Genomic DNA, 23342 nt, shown 5'->3' with positions numbered 1-23342 from the left:
CCTAAAGAGTCCTAGTTGCCAATTGTTAGAAAGTCTTTGTTCATAAATAAGTCATAATACAATGTAGTAATGATATGACTTGTGAGTTTATTGGGAGGAGCCCACGGGAGGCCAACCTTCTTCAATCAGACATCTTCGTGTATGATTCCAACTGACATTCTGGATTCATACACGAAGGTGTAGTCAAGGTTACAGAACATATGTACATCAGGATTAACTATATAAAAGAATACATGGTGTGTTAAACATCACAACATCTTCCCCTCTATAATTAAACAAAAAGGTTTGTGTATACAAATTGGTTGCTATCAATATAATTAAGACAGTGTAACAACATATATGAACTTTCTTTTTTTCTAAAATGGAAGCCATAAAAGTATACATGTATGCATTGATGAATGTGGACACGGATGCATTTTTTTTATGTGTCCAAGGTTTTCATTCCACAAAAGATTTCAATAATATACATAGTCTTGTTTATAGTTCAACACCCTTTTCCTTCCTTCATCACCTTAAACTCCGTCCATCGTGAAAACATGTCCACTAATGCAAACACAAATCTACCTCGGCCCTTGCCCATATCTACTGGCCCCCGAACATCCATTGCAAGATCCTGCCAGACTCCTTTTGGTCCTTTCATTTCCCTCAGCGGCTGGACCACAGCTGATAAATTCTTTCCCGATTTGACACAGTCCACACACCCTGCAACTGCCCTTTCAACTTTGCGGTCGAGACCTGGCCACCAATAGTCAGCCTTTATCATCTCCTTGGTTTTGTACGTTCCAATATGACCTTGATGGGCAATGGTAATCAGCCTTTTCCTCAGACAACCGGAACAACTAGCTTGTTCCACCGATATATTAAATCATCCTTCACTAATTGAACTGCGTAACACAAAGACTAAGTTTAGGAAAAAACTAAAAACCCATCTCTTCATCTAAAAAGCCTTTGCTAATAACTGGCCTTTATTTTGTCTGCTTTTTTCTTCCATCTGCACCCAGATACAATATTGTTTTGCCCGGTCCCTCTCTCGGGGATATGCGCCATATACATTTATAAATACAAAAATACATACCTTTTTGTTAGCGTGCACTTTGACCACACAAAACAGTGGACATCTTGAAATCAATTCCGTCCCAAAAACCTCTGAATCAGATAAGAGTGCACAGCACAAGCTCCATCATTGAGGGTCCCCTTGATGTCCCTCTTGATGTAAACTTGTTTAGATTGGATAGATTGGCCAGTAATGGAACAGTATTAATACAATTTTCAAGACAATATGACAACTCGTGAGCCGTTTATGACAGATCATGTGGAAGATTCCCCGATAGGATAACTTCAGTCAGGTGGTAGTCAGAGATTCCTAGAATGATATAAAGGAGCTGACTGAACTTGATACGAGTGAAGTCTCAGACAGCAGAAAGGTGATCCTGCATCGCATCATTGGGGGAAAAGGGTGCTGGTTAGCTTATGTTGGATACTTAACTGAGCTTGAAACCGTATGCTATAGCACATGCTAGCTTAACAGAGTTTAGCTACCGATTCAGATTAATGCCACTGGGTGCTGTCTGAACAAACTGACACTGTTTTTTTAAACTAATTCATTTCAGAATTTTGAAAAGGATTTTTTGAGAGAACCAATTGGAAAAGATTCAATTATTTGAAGAGCACCTCTTTGACAATAGAATACATATGTGTTTTTATAAAATGTATGTACAAGTACAATTTTGCTTATGTACGCGAAATGAAGGCTTGAAGGACAAAGGTTCCTTTTGACTATGTCCACAAAATGACTATGTTTCAATAAAGTGTCATTGAACATGCAGCTTACCATGAATGACAGCTAATGATTACATTGTGATGCTAGTGTGACAGGGTCAGGGTTATGACCCTGTCAAATGTGGGAGAGACACCCTTCTCAGCCTGGGGAGGTAAGCTTATTAACGCAAAAGTCAGAACTAGCCCTGCCTCAGACAGATGAAGGGGAAATTGGGGGATCCTAGTCCCTGAACATTCTCCCCCATGGGCAGGAAATGTCAACCCTGATACAACTCTGTGCCTGAAAGCACCCCCCCCCCCAAAACAGTTGCTGGCCATCTTTCTTTTCAGTTTCAGAACCACAACTCCCAGAATCCCCTTGCGGGCAGCCATGAGAAGCAGGACTGGAGCCCAACAACCGCAAAACCTGAAATGCAGCCATTCATGCAGACTTTGAGCAGACATCACAACCCAACAGCGCCCAACACTGCAGATGAGCAGGCAGCTCACCATGCCAACAGAAAAACAAAGTTCCAGCCATAAAACACGACAGAGGAACCCCAGAGACTGTTGTAAACAAAGTCAAGGAAAAGCGGGAGGGGCTTGGAGGGGTTTATAAGCTTTCTCAGCTGTGTAGCCCACCTTCTAGGGAAAGGCAGGCACTGACTGGTGCAAGGGGTCAGTTGAGGCACTGCAGCAAATGGAGAGGGGAAGGACGTCACTAAAGCACTAGCCTCACAGTATGAAAGCAGGCAGCAGCAGATTATGGTTTGCATGGGTGTGGTCATAGGTGGAGGGGACCAAGAGAGCAGGTGGAGCCAGGATGGAAGAGCGGAGCGGAGTGTTGGATTTTGAAAACGTGAGGTATTTGAGAGAGTGGTCTCAGTGGTGTGTAGTGTATTGTAGTATAGAAATTGGAGAGGGGGTGTACTGAAGGTGTGCGAGGGAGAGAGATAGTGCCAGTGTGGGAGATAGCAGTAGAGTAGTGTGGTAGTAGTAGTTCGTGAAGGGCGAGCAAGTGTGGAGATGGCTGTAGAGGTGGGGTACAAAAAATAAGTTTTAATAAAAAAGTGGGGAGGGGGCGAGAGAGGTGAGAGTGGGTGCAGTAGAAAGGTGAGCAGGGCACTATAGTCCTTTTTGGTGGCAAGAGTAACAGTAGTGAGAGAGGGGTGGCAGGGAGAGAAGAGTAGTGGTAGCATGTAGAGGGTAATGTAGTAGCAGTGGTGAGAACCATAGTGAAAGGAGAAGATGAAGAGCCGATAGAGTAGTCATATCGTGAAAAGGAGATTTTAGTGGTAGAGTGTAGGAGTAAGAGTATTACGGTGGAGAAGGTGGTAGGAGGAAGAGTGGTAGTATTACAGGTATTACAGTGGGAGGAGGTGGAGAGTTAACATCCAGGGGTGAAGGCAGGAGGAGAGAGAAACATCAGAGACAGAGGAAAAGGACTTAGGAGTAGAGCATGTGGGTGGAGTTGGATGGAAGGAAGAAGTTGGGGCAAAGGGGGTAGCAAGAAGACAGGGCCTAAAAGTCAGAAGGCACACATACCCCCCACCCCACCCATTAGCACTAATCATCGCTAGTTTAGTGTTAGGTAGAAGATCCCTGAGGAAGTTAGCCTGCCCTCGGGGAAGCCATCTGTATTTTAGATCAGTATGAGGCAATTGGGGTTACTGAGCAATAGCATTGGGCGCCTGTGCTAGAGAAGGAACCCTGCAGGCGGTGAGGCGGTGAGAGAGAGGGTGCCTCTTTCTATTTGCCTATTCTAACCTTCTGTTCAACAACCGTACATACCCGTGTAATTTTGTTAATAAAACCCTTGAAACTTTCTCAAGACTTTGTAGATTATTCAGGCCATCTGTCACACTATACTGTGCTTGAATAAAAATGGCTAGAAGAATTTCAATACTAAGTAAATAACACTCATTGGAAGTTTGGAAGTTGTTGACTGAATCACTTTTTATAATAAATTGCATATTTGAAAATTAACAATGAATTGTGTGTAAACAGATTTTTGAATTGCTGTGCAAACTAATGTTTTTATTTGAATATGTGAGTACACAAAATGTGTAAAAATGATTCCAAGAACTCAACATAAGTTTATAAATGAAGGTTCATTTTAACATTGTGAAGAAATAGGCCCATGACCATTGGCGGATGAAAAACAAATCAGTCAAAAGTAGTTTATGGTTCTAGGTGCTTACTGCAGAACAAACCAGAATGCAACAAACTCTTCATCTGATATTTTGTGCCCAATACAGCGTTTATACTTCTATGGGCAAACTTAATTCATCCTTTAACTGAAGAGTTTATTTAACACCAGGTTATGGTTAGGATTCAAACCACCCAAGCCCACTTTGGATGCACCCCTCCCAGATTGCCCGTCATATTTCCCCTCATCAATTTCCCTTGCTCAAGCACACTTTTTCCTAAATTCTATATCATTGCAGAGAAAGCACATTGGGTGTGAGCTACGCGGGTACACCCTTTGAGAATCTGGAAAGGGTTTGGATAAGGAGGAGAAAGGCAGTGGAGGGTGGGTGGCAATAAGAGTCGCTGTGAGGTAAATAAACCACAGGAGACTTCAGAATAGGGGAGTCAGAGAAATGGAAGCACAGTACCAGGACTGCTGCCAGGATTTAACAAGACCTATCAACATGGCAGAGGACAGAACACAACTGGGGATACCGGCTAGGAAGAAGGAAGGCAGAAGGATTAGTAACAGCTGGATGTTTGTTACCTTATTATTGTCAGCACCCTAATATATGCACCATTGCCTAGTACAATGTGCACATTACAGAAAACTGCTTGAACAAAAAAGATGGTTAAAATAAGAGTATTAAGAATTATTCCTAACCTTATACAAAAGAACGAATTAGCCAGGGCAATAAAAAGTAGCAGTGAAGTACACATAAATGAAAATACCATGAAATAATGCAAATCACACTGATCTACTTACCGTTACAACTTCAATACAAACAAGGGGGAAAAAAAAGAAAAAAAAAGAATTAATACTATTTGAAAGCATACAAGTAAATTGCTCATCAAACAACCATTCCAACAGTTTACATGATACATTACTTTAAATTGTATCTATTAACCTGAAATTCTGCACACATGGTGAAATATGTCCGATACCTAGGAATTGTGTCCATCTTATATCATTAGCCACATGAGATAAACTACTCAAGTCGTAAGCAAAATGTTTTAACAATCCACTTTAGAAAGTACCTCATGGAACTCCTTTCATACAGTTGAGCCAGAAGACAATTAGTATTACCAATGCAATCAGATATACGCGCCTTTTAAAAAAATATTTTGTGGTAACATGAAAAATCGAAACTAAATATGAAAAATGATTCTAAATAGATACACACAGACAGGTCATTCTGCAGATATGATTAACTTCACTTTGACTTATGAACACATTCATTTGCAATATCTTCCAAAGCAATTTTTGAGCGCCCTTTCATACACTTGAAATCTTATTTGAGAAATAAATCCTGACAAGTGGGTGCCGTACTGGGTCAGGTAATGCCCCCGGGTAATCACAAGCAAAGCGAGGGCCTTAACAATAGGCCTAGGGCATTACAAGACCCGGTAATGCCCCACCCAGAGGGGTTTACTGCTATTAGCATTCCGGCATGGTTTACAGGGATGCTAATAGGGTTCTTTTTCAAGTTGAGCAATAATAGCGTGTTTGCCAATCCCAAATTGAAAAAAAATTACAAACCAAGATGGCCGCCATAGACTAGGCAGAAGGGAACTACACATAGTCCCTTCTCACTTTCTGGATATGCAGATAATGTGTGGGACAAGGGGGTGGGGTGGGGGTGGGTGAGGGATGTGGAAATTGATAAAGGGACACACAGGGGCGCACTTAGCGTTATCCCTGTGGGGAAGATGACAAACTCCCACTTCCGAACCGACTGGGAGCAGGGGCTTTATCATGAGACCCCCTTCAGAGCTTCCTGATTGAGTGGGAAGCTGAGCGCACGCCCCCATACCTCTGCTGCTTCCCCCCAGGTGTGAATAATAAAGCATTCCATCGAGAGTAGTGGAAATTGGATATATTAACTTGGTGAATACTAGTAGCTTCTAGAATGACATTTGAAAACTACACTTTGCACATTTACCAATGTATGGTGTAGGAGGAGCGGTAGGTTGTGGTTTGAGGGATACTGGCCAGACTTAAAATATCACTGGTTTGGAGCGTGTTTGGGAATATTTGAAAAGGCATACAGAGAATTGGTGATTCGCACAGTATTAAGGGAAAGCCACTTGGAAATGTCATTTTGACAGCCTGTGGTCTTGAGTGCATGACAGACGTATTATACCAGCATGCTAGCCTTGTGAAATCAACACGACAGGTTTGACTGTTAGTAAATCAACAAAAACATAGTAAAGCAAGAAAATACATTTCTTTAATGTGCACATGGAACTATTAAAACAAAATAATGTAAGTAATCACAAAGTAAATTAAATATTGTTGCAGTCACCAAAATGGGACAACCTTTTTTGTCATGTAATCATTACTATTTATTTACAACTTTTGATGATGTGACTAGATGTTCTCTTACACACCCCCCCCCCCCTGGCCACAGAGAGAACTTACAATATATATATATCAAATGAATAGCATGGATCGAAATAACCTGCAAAGTATGGACATAATGTACACCCAGCCAATCCCCTCCCGCTTTTGTGGCTAATGCAGTAAGGGCTATTTATGGACTACATTTTATTGCATAAATTGGGCATAAGAGGAATTAAAAGGATTGAAGCCCACAATGTCCTGACCCACATGACTGACATGTTTAACTTGGCCACATAAACCATCCATATCTAAAACCTAGTCTACATTCTCCTCTTCACTAGATTTTTTCTTGTAACCGTCTACAGGTTTCTCCTCAGAACTTGGGTATTTCCCGAGCGATGCCCCTGCGAGGCATGGGGTTTCTTAGTCTGTGTTCCCACCTCGGTCTCTCTACTTTCAACCAGGCAGTGCATGCTTTCCCCTCCACTCTTTCATTGTTCTGGATGTACAGTGGGAACTCAGGGTGCCTTGCTACCTAGGCCTTCTTGCCTGACCAATATAACAGTGCTCAGTTCTGTTCTCTACAATTGGAGGTTAGCAGATGTTGATTCCCTTTGCTTCCCTTTGAGGAGCAGAATGGAGTGTTATTGCCCTGTTGCTGGATGTGGGTGCTTTTGGGGACATATCACAGGGGGTTTGGGGAGATTGGAGGCCTGGTTGCTTGGACCTGTACATGGGTCACCAAGCAGCGAGACTGGGTGTCGAGAGAGGGTGGGTCTCGATCAGTAGAGCAGTCAATGGAATGAGGGGTCGGGGTCTGTGGTGTGCATGCGTGGAAACTGAGGTGTGCACCAGGAATTCAGAGTCACTGCTTTCTGGCGGGTGCTGGGGCATTGCGAGAACTGTGTTTTGAGGGAGGATGGAAGCTTAGTGAGTGTGGGGAGCTGGATGGAGGAGTGTGTGCATGGGCTGTGGCTATGCATGAACAGAGACTGGTAGGAGGACTGGGGGACACGGTATGGAGGCAGAGGCACCAGTATGAATTTCGCTATAGAGTTCTGAGTTTGCTTCGCACCTCATTTCTACACGGAAGCTTGTTGGTAGAGGCTCATGCAAGGGAAAGTGGGTGGCACGGCATGGCAGACCCAGCGACAAGCTCTGCCTGATGGGGCTTCTCATGGGGCAATGTGCCTTTTATTACTCTGGTGTTGGCAACAGAGAGGTTATTGATTTTTTTGGGGTAATTCCAGGGCTTATTAGCATCACATATTAGGCCATTCCTTTGCAACTTCGTTCATTTTCTGGGGCCCTACCCAGAATGTTGGGACCAGAGTGCTGGCGACTACAGTCTTCTCCCATAGAGCCTTTCATGTTTCTGCCTTCCTTTCTTAGTTTATTGTCTCCATCCCATGCAGTGTAAGCAGGGTTGTATCTCCCACTCTCGACTTTGCGAGTGCGGGGTGGGTGATCGCACCTGCAATGGTGGGGAATGCAGATTTAATGGCCTTCTTGTACATTTTTGGTGCATGTTACTTGGAGAGGGATTCACATTCCTCAAAGCGTAATAAAGGAGTACGTGTCCAACGTCAAGTCTAAAGACACTGAAATGGAGACTGAAGTAGTAGGTCCTCCCGACGATATAAAGATGAAGAAAATCAAAATAACAGTGGATAATCGCGAAAAGTTAGGTCCAGTGAACTCTAAATCCCCGGAAGTAATCTCTGACGAGGATGAAAGGAAAAAATGGTCTTGGTTGGCAAAATCACTGAACTCAACAATGAGGAGCTAATGTTATGGCGAGATAGGGACACTGGTGATAGCCTCGTGGAACACCAGAGGATTTTCACATCTCCTAGGATCTCCACCTGAAACAATACAAAAGGCAGACTTGATATGTTTGCAAGAGACATGGGTCTCTAATCTACCATGTGTGGACGGTTACGAAGTAGTGATAAATCCAGCTATAAAACAAAAAAAAGGGCGGCCTATGTCAGGACAACTGACTAATTAAAAGAACATGTGGACTAAGAATAAAATCGGCCGTAACTTGTCACCTTTCCTTCAGGAGGTTTGCGTAGAACAAACAGAGCCCACCGAGAAGTTGATGGACCAATTATATATATTAAATATATACTGGAACACGACTCCAAAGTTCAGCCAAAAGCTTGAAGACGATATCATTGAAGCCATAGACACAATTAAAATAGAAGACTCAAAGGCATTAATTATCCTATGTGGAGACTTCAATAGGAAATTTATTGACCTAGACCAACGAAAAACAACGAAGACCAACGGGGCGAGACTTAAAAATGAATGTTGGCTAGAAGAAATGGCAAATAGAAATTTATCAATGCTTAATGGAGCAACAAGAGGGGACATTCCAGCAAAACCGACCTGGGAAAGAGGAACTCAGCAATCTATTTTAGACTATATCTTTGTCTCGGAGAACATACTACATGAAATAGTCTCCTTCACAGTCACTAAAAACATCCAAAGTGATCATAATATTACATCAATGGAATGGAAATGGAGAAAAGTTGAAAAAAAGGAACAATGGAGATGTGACATCTCAGTGGAACCTGGGCGTAACAGACTAAGGATAAAGAAACCAAATATTAAGGTGATATCTGAACAATTGCAAAGATCCCAGGAGCAAGGCCTGATTGAGGCAACTGAATACCAGCATTTACTGGAAATTTATAAATCTAAAAAAACAAAGGCTCTAAGAAACCAAAACTTCTTCAAACATAAGTACGACCCGGAAGTGGCGAAAAAAAAGAGGGAATTGAGGAAAACATTAAGATCGATTAATGCCACTAAAGGAGTAGCAAACCAAAACCAGTCAAAAAAAGTGAGAAACCAATATAACAACTGGCACAAGTTACACAGAGCTAAGATGGAGCAAAACGACGCCGAGATAATTCTGAAAGCGCTGAACCAAAGGAATTCCAGGGGATTCTGGGCCTTAATAAATGAATCATCTAACTCAGAAAAAGCGATCATAACAAATATGGTAACGGAAATGAATTGGGAGTGCTACTACAAAAATCTGTTCAAAAGAAGGAAAGGTCCAAGTACAGTGGAGATCCACACAAAAGTACCATAGGACTTACAAATAGACAGAGTGGACATTCGAACCTCAATTACAAACAGCAGTACATCCAGAGCCGCTGGACCTGACGGCCTCTCGAATGCTGACTTAAAAGAAAACATTGATGAATGGTCGGAATTTTGTGATATCCTGTTCAAGGCGATAATAAAAGAAGGAAGGATCCCTGCAACCTGGAAATCAGGAATCATTGTTCCGATATTCAAGAAAGGCTTAAGGTCTGAGCCAGCAAACTACCGCCCCATCGCCCTCCTTGACGTTATAGGTAAAGTGTTTGCAACTCAGCTCCTTAAACAACTCACACTGTGGATTAATCACGGAAAAATCTATGATGACCGACAGTCTGGGTTCGTAAAGGGAGTGGGTTGCAGCACAAACCTCCTAATATTAAACCTACTAAAAATAGATGCCATTCGATCGGGCCAGAAAATCTATCTGGCATTTATTGATATGGCAAACGCGTTTGATGGAGTAAACAGGGAAATCCTGTGGTGTAATTTAAAGAAGAGAGGCTGTGATGAGCGTGTGATTGCAGCCATTAAAGAACTTTACTCCGACACCCACATTCAAATAAGGCTAGACAAAGAAGGAAATCTGTCAAATCCAATTCCCACAGAAAGGGGAGTAAAACAGGGCTGCCCATTAGGGGCAACCCTGTTTAACTTCTACATCTCGGAAGTAGGAAAAGCCCTGGCAAACGTGACTTCATTTCCGCCAACCATCAATGGATTCCAACTGCATCACATCTTATACGCAGATGATATGGTGATCTTAGACCAAACACCAATCGGTCTACAGAGGAAATTGTCTGCATTGAAGATCTATTCAGAAGAACTTGGGCTAGAGATAAATGCAGCCAAATCAGAAATCCTAGTCCTGGAGAACAAAAGAGGAAGGAAATCTTGCAAGTATAGATCAAGTTGGTTTGTGGGATCAAAGAAGCTAGAAAAAGTGCAATTCACAAAATACCTGGGCACAATAATCAACTCCAGCATAAACGACGAACCAATGGTAAAAAAAATTCTAAATAGCTGCAAACAATTAACCTCACAAGGGATCGTAATGCAGAAGAAATTCGGGAAATTCACGTGTGAGCCAGTGAGAAAATTTTACCAAAATAAAATTACACCGATCTTGATCTATGGGGCAGAGAACATGTTTGGCTGTGACCACAAGATATGGTCTAGGTGTGAAGATTTCTTCTGGAAAAAGTTCTCCAAATACCACAAAGTACACCGACTGCGTGTGTTCTATACGAAGTAGGAATATCCACTCTGAACGCAAGGATTACATGGAACAAGCTATTGCTCTTTAGGAAAATGCACGACGAAGCAAACCTACCACCGTTCAAAATCCTATTGGGAAACGAAATAGGTGAAAAAAAGTCGGCCCTAAGAGACTGGAAACAGCAATGTGGAGAAATCCTCCAACAGCTAGGGACGGATGAGTCAACATTATGGAATAATCCGGATTTTGTAAAAAGAAAATTGCTGGATCTCGACTGGATCACAATTGGGGAGAGAAGAGCCTGTCAAAAATCCATGATAAATCAACCAAAAGAAGCAAAAAAACGGAATACTCTTCAGAAATATCTGGCACTGGCTCCGTGCAAGCACCTCAGAAAACATTATTTTATGTTTCGTCTAAACATTCTAGAAACAAAAGAAATTCTGGGAATCAGGCGTGTGATATCAAGGGGAAACACTCTATGCCGATTCTGTGGGGAGAAAGATGAAAATTTAAAACACCTCATTCTAAGCTGTACTGAACTAAACGATCAACATGATAGTTGCATGGGAAAGATGATGACAAATTACCAGACGCTGTCTGAAGAAGAATGGTGGAGACAACTACACTTGACTGAAAGCAAGCCACTGTTGATTGCAGTAATGCGATTTTTAGAGCTCCTGCAGAAGCGTCTAAAAATGAATCCGGTGGTTGCCTAAAACAGCGGCCCGCACAGTTATAGGTCAGGAAACCAACCTCTCTGAAAAGACTGATAAGACAGAATATCTGTTGGTGCAAAGGTAGAGGAATTGGGGGTAGAACAAGTCTTGAGAAGTAGACCAATAAGGTGATTAGTGAAAAATAGTTAAGGACGATAGATGGAATGTTGATCTTATGTTAAAGATAAAGTTTTTCAAAAGTTTGCATAAACTAAATGAAAATAAAAATAAAAAAAAAAAAACAAGAGTACGTTCAAGATGAAAGTGGTGAGATGAGCAGTCTTGCTTTTGGCTCCCAATGCTTTGCCGGAGCATCCAAAACTCTGGAAACAGCCCACAGCCAGCAGATTTTTGTTGCAGAAAGGAGGCAGAGGAGGATGTTGAGCTGGGAAGGGGCAATGTGGTGGAGGAATTGGTAGTTGATGGCTCCAAAAAGTGGATGAGTGGTCAGCATGAAAACAAGGGTGGACTTAACAGGGACTGCAGTGCAGAGTGTAAATGAACATAAATACAATGGATTGAAGTCCTTTGGGATCTTAGGAGACAAAGGGTACAGGGTGTCATCTGCTTGACACCGCTTGCACCCGATCATGCCCTTTCTGGGGTGAACTTCAGTCTGCTTATCGTCAGTTAAGTAACAGCTGCCCTTTGTGCTTTGCCCCAACTCTGACTGGACAAGACCAAAAGGAAGAGGAGACCATGAGCATTGTTGGCGATGACTAGGGTGAAACAGCCAAGCCCTCACAATGTAGGGGGGGCATTATCTTTATACTACCCTTTCTCACTGCTCAAGTAATGTTTCTATTACAATGACAAGCATACCTGAATGGCTTGTGACAGTGGACGTGCTCTACCAAATTCTGTGTAGTTTGTCCCCACAGGCTGTGTTCACAGCCCGTTAATGCACAGAAGGGTCACCATTGACCCAAAATGGTGAATGTGTTCTTTTATCGCCATTTCTTGTGTGCTTGTTCTTTCCTGATCCTCCTCCTGCTGTGCTGGGTGAGAGAAGTCCTGGCTTGACATGTCTTTGGCGGGAATCCTTTGTGAAGCCTGCCAAGGCTCCAAAGGGTCTGTGTAGACAGGAAACTAGGGAGGAGTCCAAAACTCTGCAGTCTGTTGTCTTCTTGCATGCCAGCCTGGAACCAGTTCAAACTGGGAGGTTGGCTGTCTTGAAAGGACTGCCACCCCCCAAAGCTTGAATGTACCATGAGTGCTGATTGGCTGGGTTCCTGGATAAATGTCTTGGATCCTGAGGCTGAAGCCAAGTCGAGCAATGGAGCTGAATCCGATGAGGAAGAAGAAAAGAAGACGCCTGTAGCTACTTCCAGCGACTGGAGATGCCTGCTGCTGTGCTGACCCATTCTTTCCATTTGGCAGAGGAGCCCAAAGAGGAAGGCTCTGACACTTGGACTGAATAGACCAATCAGTCTTAAGAAGAAGTAGAAGTAATAAACCTGTGCCACTTGTGACTCACAGTTTGGATTAGAGATCAAGTGGTCGGGCTGCCTTCCCCACATAGAATTCGAGGCCTGATCTTACCTTCACTATGGCTAAATTTAGGCCTACGTTGGTTGTATTCAAATTATATAATTTATTTCTATTTCATTTCTCTAATGGTACCAAAATATGTTCTAGGTACTGGGACACTCCAAAAGTGTGTAAAATAGCCATTTACAATGAAAGGTATTTTTCCAAGCTGGACATTACTTCATCTTCATGGATTAGACTCACATATGAAATTTGATTGTCAAACATTCACGGCACAGACAAACAAAATCCGACCCCATCCCTTATATATCTATTCTTAGTTCATCCTGCCACATTCTCCTGTTACACAGTTTACTTCTGAGCCCAACACAGTTGGCAGCCAGGCTAAGCAGTCCCCAATTATCATTGAAGTCGGAAAGACCAAGAAAATTAGCCTCCACTTTACAAAAGGTCCACATAATCACGTCTCAAGACCATATTTCCAAGAAACTAACTGCCCCTGTGTGCCACTGTCCAAGAAATATAACTGCCTTTACTATTCAAAAGAGCTGACACTCATTGAAAATTGTACAATTTTAATTATTGTTCCTAGCAGCCGATAAGTGTTACAACCTTGCTTAAAAAGGTCTTCCTCAGGGCTGTATTACATGAAACACCATCATAAACACGTGTATATAACAGTATTTTAAGTACAAAAGAGCAATGGGCCAAACATTTGTTTACATAATTAGAGCATTGTCCATATAGACGCACATTAATTAAAAACAATTCAAACATTTTAAAACAAAATTGAAAAACGCACACCAAATATCATAAATTATTTCAAAAAGGGCAGTGAACAAAGGAGTAGAGAGGAAACAAAGGAAATCTAAGAAAAAGCAATTGATATTTGTGATACTCATTTACAGTTTGCAATCTCTGAACTTCCATTTGTGTCACCACCACCACAAGTTGGAAAATTAATCATTGAGAAAGGTCTTCCTCATCCATGTGGCTGAGTCATTCACACGTTCGTATATCTATTCTACTCTTAAAAACCGTTGGGTTTCACCCCCAGAATTCTACCTCAACTTAACCATCATAGTGTCACCCATATTTGGAATATCTAAATTGAAGATCTATATTAATCACAGAATTATAGCTTGTTGAAGTGAAATGATCTTCATAATTTATTTTACTAGTTAAATTGCATTATAGACGCACCCTAATGGCTTATCATGCATCTTCTCACCGTGGAATATTTGCACATACCTTCCAAATGTGTATTGCTGTGTGTCCTTTTTATGTGTCAAATTAAGCCATCCCAGGTGGGACTCAAATTCAAAACTAGTTCCTATATCTGCAAATAATAATGACAATTCAAATGTGGGTCAATTTTTCTGTATAACTTAAATACCCTTCCTATAACTGAAAGGATGATTTTGACATATCTTGTGGTATTCACAATCCCAAAGCTCTTGTTGGGTGGAGTTCCTGCTAATGTCAAGTGTAAAATATATAGGGCTGTTCCAGTACAGCCAATCCTTAAGAAGGGGGCGGGGGGGGAGAGAAGAGCTAAACGTATTGTGCATAATTTAAAATAAGTATTACGTGCCATTCAATCTTACATATTTATTTCAATAATTATTGAGGTTCAAATATGGTGAAAGTTATACTTTCCTAAATTAGGAATCATTACACACCCTGAAAATGCAGTTAAAGAAGCTTGGGGCATCTAATTCCATTACCTACTTGTTATAAAAAAGCATCTTTTGTGAATTTTACAACTTTGACACATCTGCCTTTCTTTGTCCTGCCGTCATGAGTCACTGGTCCCGCAGTGAACCCATCGGAACTCTGAGACACTCGTTCCCCAGATAGGGTTGGACTTCTAAAGGAAAAGGCTTCCTCAAAGTTATTAACCTACTAGTATTGCTATTTAAATAAATGTTGGTTGATGAATTTTTGCTAACCCGGAAGCTAATCTTAATACTTACCTGTTTTTCATCTTAAGGTCTACTATTGAACCGAGTATTACAACGGAAAATATCTTACTGCATATGTTGCTGTGGTCAGGAACGGTTGCCATCATTCCCCATCATTACGAGGGATTCATGTTGCGCGCGCCATATTAATTACTAGGGGTGCGGCGACTTGAGCGCAAGTGCTACTTTTGTTCAAAACTGATACATATCAGCTTGCAGATGCAGAAAGATAATGTATTAAATCCACTAAATGTAAAAACATGCATGCACATTTAATACAAATACATGTGGAATTCATGCATCTCAATATAAGTGGCTTTTTCACAGTGAATCAGAACTCGGTGGTTAGGGCTTTCTTGCAAAATGCACTTTGACTTCTAAACAGGATTTCAGACAGCAGAAAATCCGGTGAATGAGCGTCTTTAGCCTTTGCAGTTAGCAGCTGCCGGAACAGCCTCGAGTTTTATGGTCTGATAGGTGTCATAGATAGTAGTTATAATCTCTGTCTGTTTTAGAACGTGAGCAAGGGAGTTTCGTTATTTATTTGTGGTCAGTAGTAAAACACAGGGTAAGCTGCTCCCTAAAGCTATTTAGGAGTTTCAGCTGAGCGATAAAGGGGGAGCTTTGTAGATTGGAACGTCTCAAGGGAACAGTGGCCTGGGAAATGAGATAACATAAAAGACTAAGAGAAATCATTCACCGAGCCTCCTCATATTGCGGGATATGTTTATGAGAGCCATGTGCAAATCAAGCGTTGGGGTTTCAAACAGCTTAGGACAGTTATTACTAGTATTGAATTAGGTTTTCAATACCAATGTTTAACCAGGTATTGTCGTCATTACCTACTACGGACGTATCATAAGAAGAGGTTGCTATGCATATAATCTTAAGATAATTATTTAGATAACCCGACCCAATGAAAACGTAGGAAATGGGAAAAGATGCTATTTCTTTGAGGAGGGCTGTGTCCAATCATGTTTGAGGGGTGGATTGCAATAAAGTATTTGGGGAGTGTTTTAACTGTGGAAAAAATGTATACAAGTTGTGAACTGATATGGTATTGTTGAAACTTGGATTAGTTTGGTCCTGCAACACCATCTAAACGCTCCCCTGAGCTTTGTACAATAAACTTGCTTTATGTACAACCGTGTAATCACTTCTTAAGTGGTGGGCCTGTTTGGATTCCGGTGATTGAAGGCCCCTTTGCACATATATGTGTTTGAAACGTTCCTTACTTACCCAAATTGGATATTGATGTTAAAATTGCCTTAGGGTATTAAATAACCATATTATTTTATATAACTAGAGTGTGTAAATGTTTCCTTGATTATAAGTGTGTTCAAAGGTCTGTATTCAAAGGTCTTTGTACACACCTACAGCCCTTCTCCCTCCTAGAATAAGCCTGGCTGATGGACCATAGCTAACCTTTTGGGTAGTTCAGGCCAAACCTAAAAGTTGGAGTCCTGCACTCCTATGAGAGAGTCTTCTCAAGCCATACCACTGATGGACTTTAGTAAACCTCCCATACATTGCTTAAAGATATTTTCAGATAATATGAAAACGTTGTGGAAAGAGAAACCAGTGGGGTGATCAATGACTGAGATGTAATTTGTGCTCATCCTTCCACCTCCTGCAACTAATGTTCACAATTGAGGTTTATAATAGTCCTCATCTCAAACGTACAAGTTACCGGTCCCCATTTCCACCATCTTTCTTGTATTAGATATAACAGCACCTTTAGATTTAATATGCTGCTCAGCTTTCCAACCAAATGGGAAGCCACTGGGAAAGAGTCTGAGTAAACTATGCTTTCCGAGTCTCTTAATATACTGCAACTTTCACAGAATAGTTTTTCTAATGTTGTGGCAATAATTAAAACAGTTGCTAGCGACCACAAGATTACAAAATAAACAGCATTCACATACATATGTATACACATTTTCATAATGGTTAAACTGGTTTCCTTTCTGTATGATGCAATCTTCTACTCAAAATGCATTCCAAATTTCCACTCCTAGACAAATAGAACAAGATTTCCGTAGATGAGGACCAATCCACACCGCTGCATAACAGGCTAATATTTTAGAATAAAAGAAGCATTCTGTTTAAGAAGTGCATCGTAAAAAGGAATCCTCTAGGGGGCATGGCTTGGAGCGCCATCTATGTGGTCGCTCCCTTGAAGCCGCCCGTGGGATTCCCGCCGCTGCCGTTAAAATTAGGCGGTTCCTTTGAGCCCAACGGGCCACCAATCCCATCCGAGACAATCAGAACTGTCTAGCTCGAAGATGACGGTCTAACGCAGGAGCGTTGGGCCGGAAATCAGCTGCTGAATCTGGCACCCAGCGTCCGCCGGGAGAAGCAAGATGGCGGCCATATAGGAGCCCGGGGGCGCGAGCGCTGAGGTGGCCGAGGAGGAGGAGCGGACTGCCGTCCAACGCCGCCGCTGCCTCAACACCCCCGGACCAGTCGGCATCAAGCAGCCCCGCTTCGGTCCCCGCCCGTCGCACACATCAGCTATAGCCACGGTGGGGGCTCCCGCCGGGCTCCGCTCAGGTTCCGGACCCCAGCGTATACGAGGGACGTGGGGCGGATGGCTCCCTCCCTCCCTCCCACCTCTTTCCCCGAACTGACCTGAAGCCCTGCGGGGGGGGCACGCTGGAGCACAGAGGAGCAGTCTGCCATCTGGCATCCCCGGACCAGGCAAACAAGTGGCGCTGAATGACCTGGAGTGGGGGAGGGGCCTTGCAGAGAATCCAGCCTCAGCTCCTGCTCGAGCCGCATGGCGCCCGTGACCGCGGGAGGCCCCTTCAGGCCCCGCACAGGAACTGGAACAGCATCAATGAGGTGGGTGATCCCCACCCCCCTTCCAACCCGCCCCACGGAAAAGCATGGGCGCTACTCCCGGCGCTTGACACCGGAGTCCTCCAGCAGAGAAGCAAGCATTGCAACATCGGGGGTGAGAGGCCTTGAAGGAAACCTCCCGCTTGCTCCCGACCCACAGCCCGCCCACGGCCTCAAGAGCCTCGTGAGACGTGGGCAGTCCGACTAAGATAACCAGGCGCAGTGGACCAGACCTAGCCTGCATCTTGGGCAAGGACTACCATCACCAACAACTGCCCCAGCTCCCTCCACTCTGCTGGGTGCCCCTGCTGGAGACACACACTGCTCCCATTGCCGAGGGCCAGCAGCTACACCTACGGAACCCCCGCCGCCTCTGAAGACTACCACAGACATCGCAGGATCCGGCCCCACTGGCACAGACCATCAGCATACCCGCAGGATCCTTCCCCATTGCAGAAGTCCACAGAGGGTTGCCAGCACACGCCCATAACAACCCATAACAAACCCACACTCATTCAGCCCAACGTGCCACACAGCCGACCCTACCAGCCGAGGCCCAACCGAACACGACAAACCCCCCCCCCCCCCGTGAGCTTCCTGGGGCGCCCCGGTCCACACCCACTCAGCAGGCCCTTCTGGCTGGGTGCAACGGAGCTGACCTTGTGCTCTTCCCTACGGGTGAAAAGGCCCCACTATATCTATCCTTGAAGGTGCGTCACCGACTGGCCCAGCAATAGCCAAGACTCCGCCGGGTCTCACTCTACAACCCAAGTGCTCCCTAGAGGACCTCTCAACCCCCCCGGATCTGGCCCGTGCATGGCCACCATGTCCAGACAAACAAAGCCCAGCAAAGGCTCGGACATAGCCACTATGTTCACCGCATCAGACAAAAGTAAGACTCACTCCACAAAAACAGCAAGAGGAAAAAGATGCCCTAGCTACCAGAGGGGACCTAGTGGCATCCATGGCAGACATTAAATCAGAATTTCACTCCTGCCTATCGGAACTCACTACCAAGGTAGAACAGACAGACCAGAGGGTAACGGAGGTGGAGCAGAGGCTAGGGGAGATCGTGGAACGTTCACAAGATCACACGACCGCCCTAGGGGAAATCCGGCGATCCATTCATGCCCTACAAGACAAATATGAGATCTTAGAGTTCAAACAAGAGGACCTGGAAAACAGGACGCGTCGTAACAACCTCCGGATCCGAGGCGTTCCATCCTCCATCCCCAATAAAAAACTACCGGAATACATTGGGAACTTCTTGCAAGCTTTGCTCCCAGACCTAGATAAATCCCAGCTTTTATTAGACCGAACACACAGACTGCGCCCACGCCAGGGGATGGACTCAGACCTCCCCCCCCCCCCGATGTCATTACCAGGGTCCATTTCTTTACGACCAAAGAGGCCATCTCAGCGATTAGCAGCACAGGAGACAAGCTCTCCTTCCAGGGCACACCGCTTCAGATTTATCAAGATCTCTCCTTACTCACCCTTCAGAAACCAAGAGCTCTACGACCCCTGGCACTCTTCCTCCAGGATCAACAAGTGCGATATAGATGGCTATTCCCAACGGCGCTGCAATTCTCATTCAAAGGCACTATACTACGAATTAGTCACATGGAAGACGCAAATAAAATTATGCATCCAACCCCACCCAGGGAGGCCTCCTCACCGAATCCAGAGGCGGCTGGAGACTCTGAACCTCCCCACTCCCCGAAGCCCATGTGCTCATGGTCCAAGATCCAGCGGAACAATAGGAGAAGGTAACCAGAGGCGGACCTACGTCTCACGAACTTACTCTACAGTGGCCTTGGACCCTCCGACTTCCCCCAAACAAGGAACTACCAGCTCATCGCTACATAAACGAAGCACGACGGCGGTGGCGGCGGCCCACGCCCACGGCTCATACCCACACCAAGGACAGTTTCACCCTGAGGTCCTTGGAAACCTACAGTACACAACCTTCGAGTTACTAGTTGGCCCAGTTGGCCAAGGGTCCGTCCGCACACACAATGTCGGCCCACTCTCTAGTTAAAGTTAGGTCCTCCCGTTGGAGGCGCATGTTAAAACCTCAGGTGCAGGATGACAGACCCCTAGCTCACACCGGAAATGGCAGTTGACCCACCCTTTTTCGACCCCCCCGAATGCAAATGACAGGGAGTGACCTGGCACCGGACTACCAAACTCTAAGACTCCTCTCTTTAAATGTCAATGGGCTGAACTCTCCCAATAAACGAAAGGCTGTCCTATTAAAACTCCAAGACGAGGAAGCGGCGGTGGCCATGCTCCAGGAGACCCACCTGTTACTAGCGGACGCTAGCCGGCTCCGCTCTCGTTTATTCCCACTCCAATTCATTGCCTCAGGAGGAACCAAGAAAGGAGGCACAGCGATTCTCTTCAGGAAGGATCTTAACCCACAAATACTAGAAACGAAGACATGCCCAGAAGGCTGATTCGTAGCAGTCAAATGCCTCCTACTGGGAGATCTGTACACCTTCGTCTCAGTATACGCCCCCAACTCTGGCCAATCGAATTTCTATAACTCACTGGGCTCCTCCCTGTCGCACTTCGTGGAAGGCCAAACGATAATCGGAGGTGATTTTAATGGAGTGCCAGACCCCACAAGAGACACATCTCACCCCCCTACCCCGAGCGACTTCACCCTGGCGCTAAGCCTCCTCCAGCTGTTCAGATCCATGGAGGTGGTAGACGCCTGGCGGGTGCTCCATCCAACCGAAACAGACTATTCCTTTTATTCGTACGTCCACCGAACATTTTCAAGGATTGACCTCCTCCTGACCTCCCCTCAAACCCTGGCCTTCGTCAAGGAGGTGTCCATCGGCACAAGAGCCCTCTCCGACCATGCCCCGGTAATCCTGGAGATTCGGGCACAGAACCCCAAACCCAGCAACCTACGCAGACAGACTTTATATGACCCAATTATCAATGACATGGCAACTAGGGACAAGATCGCAAGGGCAATCAAAGACTTCTTCGAAGAAAACCAAGCTTCAGACACCTCGGTAGCGAACAATTGGGACGCTATGAAGGCGGTGGTCAGAGGCACCTTGATCGCCCAAGGAGCAGCCTATCACCGGAACAGATAGCAGACCCGGATAGCCTTAGAAGAGGAGCTTAGGACAGCGGAGGAGGTCCACAAGAAAAAGGGCTGGTCCCCCAGGACACAGGGAGCCATACGCACAGCCAGGAAGAAGTTAGAAGCTCACTATGCGGAACAAACAGCACTGCTCCTGGCCAAGGCCAAACAATCATACTATGCAAAGAACAACAAGGCAAACAAAATCCTGGTGGCCAAACTGGCCAAACTGCGGCAAACTAACAGGATCGCTGGCCTGCGCGACCCCAATGGGGTCATTCAATACTCAGAACTCAAAAAACAACTAGCAGTGGACCACCTCACCCAAGTCATGACAGCTACCCCACGGAACTCACCGCAGCAAATGGAGTACTTGCAAAAGGCAGCGCTGCCTCAACTCCCTGACATAGCACGTGAAAAATTGGAGGCGCCCATTTCAGGGGAAGAGATAGAAGACGCCATTAAGTCACTGAAGACACGAGCGCCGGGCCCGGACGGATTCTCGGCCAGGTTCTACAAACTATTCAGAACCCAGATGACTCCTCCCCTGGTAACACTTTTCAACTCCTTCAGGGAGACAGGCTCGCTAACCCCCTCTATGCAGGAATCAACTACCATCCTCCTGCCCAAGCCGGGGAAAGATCCAAGAGACCTGGCCTCGTATAGACCAATCGCACTACTAAACATAGACGCAAACCTATATTCGAAAATCTTGCCGAATTGTCTGGGTCGCGTCCTACCGGAGATCATTCACCCGGATCAAGCAGGCTTCATCCTACAGCAGGTGATAACATCCAGAGAACCTGGTGGACCTCGCCTCCCGGAACTCCCATAAATTGGTTCTAATGGCCCTGGACGCGGCCAAGGCATTTGACAGGGTGGACTGGGCTTTCATGAAACATACTCTAGGGGCCTTTGGTTTCGGAACAGCATTCCAAACAATGGTCCTGGCCAATTATAAGGGACCGAAGACCCTCCTAAGGATCAACGGATACAGCTCGGCTCCGATCCCCCTGTCATGTGGAACTAGGCAGGGCTGCCCATTGTTGCCTCTTCTCTTTGCGCTCACCATGGAGCCCTTCGCCCAGAGAATTAGGCGAAACGAGCAAGGCGGCCCTTCACAACACAAAATTTCCCTATGCGCTGATGACGTTCTGCTCATGATCTCGGAGGCTCGCTCATCCCTGAAGCATGCACTGAGAGAAATAGCTAGCTACGGAGAGGTGTCCAGCTTCTCAGAAAACTTCACTAAATCAACGGCCATGAGCATCTGCCTCACCCCGGGAGAACAGGAACCTCTAGCCAAAATGTGCCCAATCAAGTGGGAAAAGAAGGCGATCCCATACCTGGGGGTCTACATCCCGGCAGACCCGAAAGACACATATAAAGCTAACTTTCCCCGGTTGTTTAGAGAACTGGAAGGTGACTTAAAACGTTGGGCGACCCAAGAAATGTTGTTACTGGGGCGCATAACAGCTTGCAAGATGAACCTCCTCCCGAGGTTGCTCTACGCCTGTGCCTCCCTCCCAGTGGCAATTTCCGCCCCAACCCTTCGAGACCCAAGGAGGAAGATGCTGAAATTTATCTGGAGAGGTAAGAAGGCACGAATCCCCCTCAAGACACTTCTGGGAATCTCCAAATTGGGAGGGCTAGGGGTGCCGGACCTACAGGCCTACAGAGTGGCGGCCCAACTAGCACAGATCCACGCATGGCAAACAGTCACAAACCGCCCTAGATGGGTATAACTGGAACAGGCACAAGTGCCTTTACCCCTACGATTCCTGCCACACATCCCACCCCCTCTCAGAACGCACTGGGGAGACCTCCTGGCAACTAAACATACTCTAAGATCCTGGGACTGGGCCCTGAAACGAAAGGGAGTGCCGAGAGGTCTCAGCCCTCAATCCCCGATCTTCCACAACCTGGCCTTCGCACCTGGAGCGAACCCCCGCAATTTCCAAAACTCTATATAATGGGCGGCCTGGAGACTATAGACCAGCTATATGCGGGAGAGGTACCGCTCACATTTGAGCAATGTAAAATTAAGTTCCAACTCCAGGAAAGGGACAGATTCACCTATATCCAATTGCGCCACTGGTGCTCACACCCCCAAACCCTGCAGGCGGCAATGCGCCCCCCCACCACCCTGCTACTGACACTCAAGGACCTTCCAGCTCGGGGGAGAGTGTCCACCCTATACAGGCGCTTCCTGGGCAACTTTCTAAGCATGAGGACTCGCTGCATGGCCCAGTGGGAGGCGGACCTGGGACACCCGATAGAAGAGAATCAAAAGAGGACCCAAAGGTGGGGCCCTCCCGTCCCCTGCACACTAGTTTCTGATGCCACAAAGGGCATTCAAACATGTAAACATAACAGTAGTTTGTCAATTGAAAGCATAACAGTTTATTTGGCAAAAGAACAACATTTGCCTAGAGGCACATTCAGTTGCAAGAAATAATTGGTAACATTTAGCATATTAAAAACTGCGAAGAAGCAATAGATGATGCAGAAGGAATGCTGTCCAATTATGTGGTGGCCGACGCATTTCGAGGAGTCCCTCTTCTTCAAAAGGGCCTAATTGGACTATTTTCAACAA

General features: G+C 45.2%; 1 protein-coding gene across 1 annotated transcript in view; it reads right to left on the bottom strand.

Moving 5' to 3' along the window:
- Window positions 1-23342, bottom strand: part of PITPNB (phosphatidylinositol transfer protein beta) — a 915448-nt gene that overhangs the window by 561049 nt on the left and 331057 nt on the right. The window contains exon 6 of the mRNA XM_069619364.1: window positions 4715-4722. Coding sequence (XP_069475465.1) covers window positions 4715-4722 — 8 coding nt within the window. The remainder of the gene's footprint in view (window positions 1-4714; window positions 4723-23342) is intronic.

Source organism: Ambystoma mexicanum, chromosome 10 (assembly GCF_040938575.1).
Source record: "Ambystoma mexicanum isolate Mex_15411 chromosome 10, UKY_AmexF1_1, whole genome shotgun sequence".
Classification (NCBI taxonomy): Eukaryota; Metazoa; Chordata; class Amphibia; order Caudata; family Ambystomatidae; genus Ambystoma; species Ambystoma mexicanum.
This window is presented reverse-complemented; position numbering and strand designations above follow the sequence as displayed.